Raw genomic sequence first — 12,386 nt, 5'->3', positions numbered from 1 at the left:
GACACACAGAAACATAAATTTGTTCAAGGTTACCAGAGTAGTAGTAGTAGAGAGTTGAGATTCAAATCCAGGTCAGACTCCAATGTACACCACAGATAAAGAGTAGGGGAAATTATATTTTCCTCAAGAACAATTTTATTCCTTCCTTTGTATATGCTTTATGAAAGAAAGTATATTTGTTAATTAGTATATATATTTTTTTGTAATACACAGTTTATGTATTATGTGGTAGAGTCATTTTGACCAGAGATTTAATATCTATAGATACTTTCTCAATTTCTTGAAATAAGGGACCTTTATAACTCCTCAAAGAGTGATTATTATTATACAATATGGGTTCAAAGGAGAATATAATTTGGATGATAAGAACGATACAGATTATACACAAATTAGTCAAATAAAAACAAAAAGGTCAAGATGATAGATAAATTGAGATTGTTAGTAGCTTCAATAAAAATGAAGAATAAATGAGTAAAAAAAGGGAATATTATAAAAAACCAAAAGTACTATGCATGGAGTACAAATTACACCTAGTAAATATAAACTCTGAGACCCATGAATTTCTCAAAAATCTCTTTTGGAAGGATTTTCAGGGAGGTATGTGATAAAAAATATTCTAGTGCTTTTCTCCAAATTTTAGGGCTGTTATCAGTAAGCAATCAGAATGTTTCTTTCACTTTTCAGTACACAACCTTAATATTTATATCAAATTAATGTAACAGATATACTAGTTGTACTGGACATTTGACTGGTTATACTGTACTGGATCTGAAAAGGACAAAGTAAAGAAGCACTTCCTAAAACTAGCTCATCTCTTCTCTCACCCTAATGAACAATTAAGTCATCTGGGATGTACAGGTAGTATATATCTCTTGCCTTCTGAAAATCCATTACCTGGAAATATTTGCCAGATGACCCACACAGGGCACAAAAGGAAGTCTCTTTTCCTTCTTATAATTGCTGGGGACTTTTCCTTCTCTTTACCATTCCTCTTCCTATCTGTTATGGTTTGAATTTTGTCCCCGCAAAATGTGTGTCAATTTTGCTAGGCCACGATTCCAGTATTGTGTGATTAGATACCATTTTGTCATCTGATGTGATTTTCCTGTGTTATAAATCCTGCCTCTATGATGTTAATGAGGCAGGATTAGAGGCAGTTATGTTAATAAGGCAGGACTCAATCTACAAGATTATGTTGTATCTTGAGTCAATCTCCTTTGAGATAAAAAAGAGAAAAGCCAGCACAGAGGCAGGGGAACCTCCTACCACCAAGAAAACAGAGCCGGGAGCAGAGCACATCCTTTGGACCCAGGGTCCCTGCACTGAGAAGCTCCTAAACCAGGGGAAGATTGATGACAAGGACCTTCCTCCAGAACTGCCAGAGAGAAAAAGCATTACCTGGGAGTTGGTGCCTTGAATTCAGATTTCTAACCCTGAATTCTTCTTTCTTTTTGTCAAAGTCATCTTGTGGTATTTCTGTCAGGCCACACTAGTTAAATAACACACCATCCTAGCTACAGACATTACCATTCTGGACTCCCTATTCACTACTAGCTACAATTCTGATTTCTTACCTCAGCCTGTGACTGGTTGACAGCAAAGTCTAGAGTGATATTTCTTCTCCTTACTCTTGTCCAATCCCCACATCTATCCCCTAGCACCAGTCTTCAGTGAGCAGAGAATCAAAGGAATCAGAAAGAGTTATACCTCCTTTCTACCACTAAGACTGCCAATACTCCCCTCTCCCTACTTCTCAGAAGGGAGAGGGAATCACGAACCCTTCTTTGTTGCTACACAATATTTAATCCGTGTTGTGAATTAAATAGGGCTGTGGGACAGGAACCTATCTATCACATAATACCTTAGGACTGTATATCCTAAGCTATAATGAACTTAGAAATAGACTTTTAGAATATAACCTACACTTAAGTTGAACCCTTTATACCCTACCTAGTCTTTTGTTCTTTCTTCTTTATATGTGTAATTCCTACCATCTTCCAGGATTATATTTCGATATCTGTTCCTCCAGATGTGACCTGGTAAATACTTAGGAGTGGAATAGCTGGCTCACATGGTATACACGTGTTTAATGTTTTACGAAACTGCCAGACCGTATTCCCAAGGTGGATGTACCGTCTTACATTTCTACCAGCAGTATTTGAGAGTTTTAGCTCCTCCACATACTTGACAATACTTGGTATGGTCGGTCTTTTTAATTTTAGGCATGTTAATAAATGTATTACAGTATCTCATTGTGGTTTTAACTTGTACTTCCCTAGTGACTAATGATGTTAAGCTTATTTGTTATTTGTGTATCTTCCTTAGCAAAGGGTCTGTTCAAATCTTTTGTCCATTTTTAAGTTGGGTTTTTCTCTTTCTTATTTTTGAGTTTAGAGAGCTCTTTACTTCTCTAAATTTTAATTTTTATGAATCTATTAAACAGGGTCTTGCTAAATGACAATGCTTCAACTTCACAAAAGCAGAGAAGTGAGAGAAAAGAGCTAGAGAAAGTTAATTTCACACTTTTTTTTTTTGAAATGTATAAGTAGTCTCTAGAAGTACAGAGTGAGTAAGCAACTGAAGGGGATACTCCACTCGAGCTATCTTTGGTCAGACTTGAAGAAAACTTCAGGTTCTGATAGTGACTAATCTTATTTGGGAGGAGAAGGGGTAAAAAGAGTATTGCTTTTCCACTGGGAATTTTCTGCTACAAAAGATACTTTCCTCTTATCTTGAAGAAAAGACACCAAGCTCATATGAACATTTACTTAGTATGTATACTGACAAGAGATCATTTTAGACAGGTCGGCACAAAATCCAGCCGAGAAATGTTCTGATTTCTAGTATAGTAAATGAAACAGAGCCAAAAATCCTACAGACAACTGCAAAGCAACATAAGTATATTTTTTGAGACTTTCCAAAGTTTTGTAGTTTTTTAACCTACAACTAGTTAAAACAATTTTAAAGTCATCTATCTTCATCAAGTCTCTCCAAGACATGCAACTTAGTTTAAAAAAAAAAAAACCTTCTTTTCATACTCATACAACGAACATAAATAGATTGGAAATAAATATAACTGACTCCTCTGTAAACAAAACAATCAACCTGTGCAGAAAAGGGCACGGATGTAACAATGGAGTACCCTAGCTGCCAGCAGTGAGCATGTCAATAATGTGGCCATTAGCCGCTATGTTTTACTAGGGAATGAAGCACATCTCTTAATTTGGTGTGCTGGTGAAGTACAGACGAGGGAGCTTCCACTTTTTTCTGAAAGCTTTTTATCCCCTAAGAAGGATCAAGCAGTTGAGCCAAAGAAAAATAAGCGCCCTGGAGGAGGAGCTACTGAGGGCTAAGCCTCCTTGAGGCTGTAAACCTAAGGCAGTAAATGTTTGCTTGATCAGATGATGCCTTCAGGTATCATTCAGCCCTCTCAATTTTCACCATAAGCAGCAGCAAAACAAAAACGGGCAGGTCTAGTGACAATCAAACCTTGATCCACAACAGCTTATTAGCAGCTAGTCTTTGGCCAGACACATCCGGATGATCGTTCAGACGTCAGAGCGCTTCCTTTTAGGTAAGAGCATTAGAGGGAAGAGTACATGATGCCATTTCTCTCTCTCATTTACTATGCGTTACAAGTAGGTTTCTTTCCCTTTTCATAGGTATCTGGTGCTAAAGAGTACTTAATTCAGTTTGACTATGCAAGTGGGCTAAGAATAATTCAAATAGGTTGTCTACAAATTATTTAAGCAATGCTAGAAGCTATCCTCAATACCAACAAGTGGGAAAAGTCATATTTGTATTCGAAATGAAAGAAATGCTAAAGAAGCAGCTAAAAAAATACAGACTATTCAAGACAGATAAGGATTCTACAATTTACTTTTTAATCTATTAGACCGTGGTGAATTACCTGAGCCACACAAATCCTCAAATAGCAAAAAACTGAAGTGATACTACTTCCCAAATTAGTGGTGAACTGGTGGGCCCTTTCTAACTTTCAACTAAATCACTGACTGCCAGACAACTGCCAGTACTTCTAAAGAGATTATCCCGCTTCAGAAAATGATCTAAGGAAATGTAAGAAACAGGAACAATCTCAACATTCCAAAAGGAAAAATATGTAAATTTGCAATAGAGACAAAAACCAAGCGAAGTGCTCTGAGATCTCTGAATAAGTAGTCGTCATATTCTTGCTAACACAGCAAAACCTGTGAGAGCCAGAACTCAACGGAATTGCCTTTTTTTCCTAGGTCTCCCAAGCTTTCTGCCTTTGACAGGGTGCAGTCTTAGCACTTTCCTATCATTCTCTATTAGTGGAAAATATTTGACCTTTCCTTCTCTGACAGGTTTCTTGCCTTACATAAGGTTCCAGCTTTTTTAGGTTTTACTGACATAATAAAAAATATTAACTGCTTAGGTGACTAAATGTGTACAATGAAGTGAAGCTCAGATGGTGAAGAAATTCTGGTGAAGAGAAAAAGAGATCATGGAGAAAAATCCTTCTCTAATTAACATTAACATCATAGCCAGAAGGTAGAAAGTATAAACAGGTATGATACAAATAAACATGCCACTTAAAAATAAATATTATAAAGTTTGAAATTTAAGAGTTAGGGAAAACTTTAAGAAGAAATTTTGTAAGTAGACCTAACAGGAAGTAAGGGAAACAATAGTGTTTTGTGTTAGTTTTGACAAAGGAGAAGAGGAACTTAAAAAAAGAGATGGTCAACATTAGTAAGAGGACTCCAAATTTTCTATACTAACAGAATTTCTTAAATTAGGATAACTCTTAGAGTATGTGACTGATTAAGTACATCCATAATTTATATGTAAATATTTAAAATAAAGACTCCCCCTTATCTATTAGAAAAAAAAACCTGATATTAATTGGGTTTCCTAGATTGATCCAACTAGGAATAGTGTGTCCTATACATGCCACTATTTCCCCTCAGCCAAGTGAACGTCCTCTATAGTACAGTTTCTTTCAATCGGATTGTTAGAACACTGTCTTCCTTGAGTTATAGCAAAACAATTATTCCAAAATGTGTAGCTTTAACATAAACTCACTTAACATCTTGAATGACAAATTAGTTTGTCGGCATAAGATGTTCTGCTAGAGAATTAGCAGCCCTGGAAGAAACAACTTCTTTCATAAAAAGAGCCAAGTGACCAGTTATCAAACCAGAATGGTTTAGGTCAGGCATACTGTCATATTAAATCTCTCAGACATATGGCCTCTATTAACACGAAACAATTTTGAAAAATTCACATAACTCCATTAGTATAAAATCACAAATAAGCATCATAAAGGATTTCATAAATTTCTCTTACAAACCACCATTTCTCATCTAGACAGCTGTAACAGCTATCTTCCAGTTATACATTTGTTCCTATAACCCACCCAATCTTCACCCTACTCAGTCCATTCTCCGCTTAAAACACAGATCATTTCATCACCCTCCAATGACTCCCCATCACAATTAAAATAACTTGTTGGTTCTCTTGATCCCATGTTCTTCATTCTTTCCCTCCTCACTCTAAGTACACTAGTCTTCTTCTAGGTCCTTAAATATACCAAATTTGTTCCTGTCTTGAGGCTTCTGCACTCACTACTCCCTCTGCCTAGAATGCTTGGCCCTGAGATCCTTACTAACTGGTTCCTACTTTTGATTCAGGTCTCAACTCAAACACTGCCTTATTAAAGATGATTTTCTTAACTACTTACTCTTACAGTAGCCTTTTCAGCCATTCTCTATCACCTCACATCACCCTGAAGTTATCTTGTTTTCTAAGTGTTTACTTTGTCTCTCATCCTTGTGACAACATAAACTCCAAGAGAACAGAGTACTTGTCTGTTTTGTTTACCTCAGTATCTCCAAGGCCTGCAATAATACACACACAGACACTCAATAAATATGACTGAATAAGTAAATTACTTTAACCAAAATTTTCTCAAACAATATGCTATAATCTCTGACCTATGCCTGCAGAGTACATTTGTGTAAATCTGTGGCAGGATATGTTTGTTAAGTTTTATGAATGAGAATAAACTGTGAGCTTTCCCTAAGTACAAGAATTAGTTCCTTTGGGTCCCAGGCTCAGCTGAAAGCATGAGCTGTGCTTGGTATTTTCCTGGTTTTATAGCTGTGACAACTGAGGTCAGAAAGAAATGTAAGAATTAACTTTTAATAATGGGCAAAATAAACAAAAAAACTGTTAAGTCAACGGGACTCCACAAAACAGCTTGAATCTCAAAGCACACGTTGGATTACTAACAACTACAGCTTCTCAGAGATTTGTTTATAATTGTCTATTTACATGCACAAAGCACCTAGCATACTGCCTGGTACATAGCAAGTACTCAAAAAATGCTGAATGAATCACAAGAACCTAATTACAAAAATATATTTCAATACATATAAACTAGAGCCTGTATTTTGTTTGCTTTAGAGTAATATATTTTTGTTTAGCTTTTTATATTAGGTTTAGTCCTGTAAGCAAAGCCTTTCCCCCTTACTGAGGGGAATTCTCAATACAGCTCTTTGTTGTATTCCACCTGGTTATATTATCTCCATAGGAGACAAATACTTCAGCTAAAAAAATCTACCCAAACAGCCCTTTTCCATTTTAGGTGCTACATATGGAAAGAAAATATCTCGAGCAGAATCACCTATGAGACTACGTACTATGTTTCTATTCTCTACATACGATGTGAATAAAAGAGCAGCAAGAAAAAAATTAATAATAACTTGCTTTATTTTATAACCAGTACTATCTTCCTGGTAAAATTTCTCCCACTACACATTCCTAACTAGCGAAAGAAGCAAATGATCTTAAAAAAACTTAGACTGTCGGCTCAATAGAAATTATGCAGGTTTAAATTCTAATAATTCTAATAATGCCCATTACCTATCTATATTAGCTCCTTTCTAATGCTCTATGACTTTTTAAATTATTAAAAAAGAAAAAGGTTTAAGTCCCTTCTCTAAAAATTCAAGGTGTTATCACCATCTCTGATAGGCAGCAAGCATATTCAGCTTTTGAAGCAGTTTCAAAAGCATCATATCAAACAGAAACCATGGGTCAGTAACAATAAGTCCTAGAGCATGGTAAATTTGCCACTAGAATTCAACTCCATGTCCAGAGAATAAGTGACAGTAAAATACTGAAGAACTGATCAAGTCAAGCTGATGTGGGGTACTTGTGAATAATGTAATGAGAAAAAAATTATGATAACAGCATAAAGAAACCCCAATATATTTGTTTCAAATATATTCAAATATTTTAATGCTAACTAACTCCCCCCCACAAAAAAACCCATTGGCATCAATTCATAGCAACCCTAGAAGACCGAGTAGAATTGCTTCATAGGGTTTCCAAGGCTATACATCTTTATGGAAGTAGACCGCTACATCTTTCTCCCACAGAGCGGCTGATGGGTTCAAATCACAGGCCTTCTGGCTAGCAGCCGAGCACTTAACCACTGCACCACCAAGGATCCTTAACAGATTCATCTAAAACTACAGAAGTTCAGAACCAATTTACATAATGAAAGCGGTATCATTAACGGATGTCTGAGTTAGTACTACATAAGAGGGATGCCTACCTCCATATTGCAGTCCCTGGACGGTACAAATGGTTAATGCACTTGGCTGTTAACAGAAAAGTTGGACGTCTGAGTCTACCCAGTGGAGCCATGGAAGAATGGCCTGGCAATCCACGTTAAAAAAATCAGCCATTGAAAATCCTAAGGCATACAGTTTTACTCTGACACACATGCGGTTGCCATGAGTCGGAACTGACTCAACGGCAACTGTTTTTTTCTAACTCAGTATTTCTGATGGTACATACAGGTCTACCGTTAAAAAACCCATTGCCATCGAGTCGATTCCAACTCATAGAGACCCTATAGGACAGAGGAGAACTGCCTCGTAGGGTTTCCATGGCTGTAATCTTACGGAAGCATAGTGCCACATCTTTCTTCCACGGAGCAGCTGGTGGGTTCAAATCACGAACTTCTTGGCTAGCAGCCGAGCACTTATCCACTGTGCCACCAGGGCTCCCTGGTCTATACTTAGCAGAATAGTATGACAAAGGCAATACTGAGGCAGTGCACTATAACAGAAGTACCACAGATCCTGACTTTATTAACTAAACCTGTGATCTTGGGAAAATTGCTAATCTTTATTTTTGGATTCTTAAGTTTCCTCATTTGCAAAAAGTGAAGGTAATACTGCTGCTTTTCGCACTTATACCTCACAGGGTTCCAGTGAGGGCTGAATGAGATGATGACTATGAGAACATAAAACCCTCTACAAATTCAAGTTTGTATCATGGGAAAAAAGTAAATTTACCTTTATATGTTCTAAAACAGCAGTGGCAACATTTGTATGGAGATCAATAAGTCTTTTTTTTTCAAGGAGTTCTGGCAAAGAACTACAAGCATCAAAAAATTGAAAATTAGCCATTAAATTTTCTAAGAAAGTGACACAAACTTTAATAAAATCCACCATGAGTGTTTCCTCAGAGGAAACTCAGAACAGTGAAACAGTGACAAAATGACAAGTTAAACTTTCTATCAACTGCATTTAATCTCCATGCTTGAAAATATACAGCATTTATTACTTTAAAAAAGATGAAATGCTTCTTAGTTTAAAATATCCCAAATAATATCATTTGCACTATTTCACGCTCTGATTTTAAAGTTTGGAGATAGCAAATGAAATTTGCTTTTACCTATATTTCTAAAACATTCTTTCCTCTCTCCTCCATGATGACATTCAACGTATCCAAAAAACTGCTTCATCTTCAGTTAAGAAAATAACAGCAGCAATGATAAAATTAATAATAACTTCCCTTATGTTATAACCAATACTATCTTCTTGGTAAAATTCCTCCCACTATTCATGTCTCACTAGTGAAAGAGGCAAATAATTTGTTATATCTAAGAGGGAAATAATATCAGCCTGAACATGTTAAAAACACAGTTTAGCGTTTTAGAATCAAAGGTATACTTGCTATTACCTAATGTTTTTCATTTCTAAAAATATTAACCATTTTTTAAATCTCAAAATAATACTAACAGAAAGGTTTCAAAGAGGATATAGTGCTTACTTACCTAACAGCCGAGGTTAGCTTAGCAGTATTGTCAGAAAGCATACTTATAGCTCCTTCATCTTCCCCTTCTAGGCCCTTGGAAGGAAAAAAAAAAAGGTCCCAGTAACTTTTCAGAAATCCCAGGCCCATGCATAAAAATCAATACATTCCTAAAATTGCTAAGAAACAATAAGATTTAGGTCACTTAAAATAACAACACTTTTCCTGCAAGGAGCCAAGTATATGCATTTTTGACAGTTAAAGAAAACACTTATATACCACTAGTGTAAGTGGTTGGAATGGAAGCCTGGTAGTGTAGTGGTTAACTTCTATGGCTGCTAACCAAAAGATCAGCAGTTCGAATCTACCAGGCGCTCCTTGGAAAATCTATGGGGCAGCTCTACTCTGTCCTATAGGGTAGCTATGAGTCGGAATCGACTCGATGGCAATGGGTTTATTTTTTAAGTGGTTGGATGACCTAACAAAGGATCGGCTGGACATATTCAGATAAGGAAACAGGCCTAGAGACTTGCCACAGGTCACACAATTATAAAGTTGTTGTTAACTGCCATCGAGTTGGTTCCAACTCACAGCGACCCTGTGTACAACAGAACGAAACACTGCCTGGTCCTGTGCTATCCTCGCAATTGTTGTTATGCTTGAGCCCATCGTTGCAGCCACTGTGTCAATCCATCTCATTGAGGGTCTTCCTCTTTTCTGCTCTCCATTTTACCAAGCATTATGTCCTTCTCCAGGGACTGATTCCTTCTGATAACATGTCCAAAGTATGTGAGACATAGTCTTGTCATCCTTGATTCTAATGCGCACTCTGGTTGTATTTCTTCCAAGACAGATTTGTTCATTCTTCTGGCAGCCCATGGTATATTCAATATTCTTCGCCAACACCACAATTCAAAGGCCTCAATTCTTTCATCTGCCTTATTCATCATCCAGCTTTCGGATGCATATGAGGCAACTGAAAATACCATGGCTTGGGTCAGGCGCACCTTAGTCCTCAAGGTGACATCTTCGCTTTTTAACACTTTTGCAGATTTGTCCAACGCAATGCATCTTTTGATTTCTTGACTGCTGCTTCCATGGGTGTTGATTGTGGATCCAAGTAAAATGAAATCCCTGACAACTTCAATCTTTTCTCCGTTCATCATGATGTTGTTTACTGGTCCAGTTGTGAGGATTTTTGTTTTCTTTATGTTGAGGTGTAATCTATAGTGAAGAGTGCAGCCTTTCATCTTCATCAGTAAGTGCTTCAAGTCCTCTTCACGTTCAGCAAGCAAGGTTGTGTCATCTACATATCACAGGTTGTCAATGAGTCTTCCTCTAATCCTGATGCCCTGTTCTTCTTCATATAGTCCCACTTCTTGGATTATTTGCTCAGCATACAGATTAAGTAAGTATGCTGAAAGGACACAACCCTGACGCACAACTTTCCTGACTTTAAAACAAGTAGTATCCCCTTGTTCTGCTCAAACGACGGCCTCTTGATCTATGTACAGGTTCCTCATGAGCACACTTAAGCGTTCTGGAATTTCCAGTCGCTGTTTATGTTGTTGAAAAAGGTACTTGCAATGAAGTCATTAATCTTGCAAAATTGTGTCATGCGAACTCTGGCGTCGTTTCTATCACCAAGGCCGTATTTTTCAACTACCGATCCTTCTTCTTTGTTTCCAACTTTCACATTCCAATCACCAGTAATTTTCAATGCATCCTGACTGCATGTTTGATCAATTTCAGACTGCAGAAATTGGTAAAAATCTTCAATGTATTCATCTTTAGCCTTGGTGGTTAGTGAGTGAAATTGAATAATAGTCTTATCAACTGGTCTTCCCTGCAGGTGTATATTACCCTATCTGTGACAGTGTTGTACTTCAGGATAGATCTTGAAATGTTCTTTCTGATGATGAATGCAACGCCATTCCTTTTCAAGTTATCATTCTCTGCAAAGTAGACCATGAAATTATCTGATTCGAAATGGCTAATACCAGTCCATTCCAGCTCACTAATGCCTAGGATATTGATGTTTATGCATTCTATTTCATTTTTGTCAATTTTCCATTTTTCCTAGATTCATACTTAGTACATTCCATATTCTGATTATTAATGGATGTTTGCAGTTGTTTCTTCTCATTTTGAGTTGTGCTACATCAGCCAATGAAGGTCCTGAAAGCATGGCTCTATCCATGTCATTAAGGTCAATTGTACTTTGAGAAGGCAGCTCTTCTCCAGTCATATTTTAAGTGCCTTCCAATCTGATGGGCTCATGTACCGGCACTATTATCAGACAATGTTCCACTGCTATGCATATGGTTTTTACTGGCTAATTCTTTTCAGTAGACTGCTAGGTCCTTTTTGCTAGACTGTCTTAGTCTGGAAGCTCAGCTGAAACCTGTATGCCAATGGTGACCCTGTTGGTACTGGAGCACTGATGGCGTTGCTTCTAGCATGACAGCAATACACAAGTTCCCAAAGGATGACAAACTGACAGACGTGACGATTATAAAGAGTAGAGCTGAACTCTGAAGTTAGATTATAATAGAATAAGCATTGCTGGAACATCTATTTCTAAAATTAAGTCACACTATATACTATATACTTTCTTAAATCATAAATTCGTATTATTCTTTTATAAATTTTTGCTCTTCTCCACATTTAGATTTTTTTTAAATAAACTGATGCTTATTTTCCATCAACCTTATTTCTGATTTCTGTCTAAAAGACCATGGAAGACCAGCTTAAGACCACTCAGTGGTTGTTCCTACCCACTCAGTGGCCTAAGCAGTGGGAGTCGCTTCTATTTTAAAAAAAGTTTTTTTTTTAAATATAAATTGAGAATATTTTTGTTGTTACTAAAGCAATAAATGGCCTTGAACTTTTCGGAGAGAGAAAAAAAAAATCTCTTTCTCCCTATAGAGGTACTTCTATTTCCCTGTAATTCTTAGAAAGCAAACAATCTTACCATGATGCTTTTAAGTCGTTTGACCTCATCTTCTTGTGCTCTGTAAGATTCTAGTTCTTGCTGAACTGATTCTGCAACTTCTGGGAATGGACTAAAACAATGTTGCACAAGACAAATGATGAGTATGACATTAAAAGATTGATTTTTGTAAGAAATTTGACATATATATAAAATGAGGATTTACTATTATTTTAAATGCACTTATTTGGATTTGAATATATTTTATGTAATATAGACAAAACTATTTAGTATCAATACATCCATGCATCTAAATACATCCATGCATCTAATTTACATTATAAGTACTATTTCTTTA

General features: G+C 36.6%; 1 protein-coding gene across 2 annotated transcripts in view; it reads right to left on the bottom strand.

The window, feature by feature from the left end:
• SCFD1 (sec1 family domain containing 1) overlaps positions 1 to 12,386 on the bottom strand; it is an 88,500-nt gene that overhangs the window by 37,075 nt on the left and 39,039 nt on the right. For both annotated transcript variants that reach the window (XM_049897648.1, XM_049897647.1), the window contains exons 12-14: positions 12,071 to 12,161; positions 9,119 to 9,192; positions 8,355 to 8,436 (exon numbers count right to left, since the gene is read on the bottom strand). In XM_049897648.1, the coding sequence (XP_049753605.1) occupies positions 8,355 to 8,436; positions 9,119 to 9,192; positions 12,071 to 12,161 (247 nt within the window). The remainder of the gene's footprint in view (positions 1 to 8,354; positions 8,437 to 9,118; positions 9,193 to 12,070; positions 12,162 to 12,386) is intronic.

Source organism: Elephas maximus, chromosome 10 (genome assembly GCF_024166365.1).
Source record: "Elephas maximus indicus isolate mEleMax1 chromosome 10, mEleMax1 primary haplotype, whole genome shotgun sequence".
In the NCBI taxonomy this organism is placed as follows: domain Eukaryota; kingdom Metazoa; phylum Chordata; class Mammalia; order Proboscidea; family Elephantidae; genus Elephas; species Elephas maximus.
The sequence above is the reverse complement of the archived record's forward strand: the minus strand, read 5'-3'. Positions and strand labels throughout refer to the sequence as shown.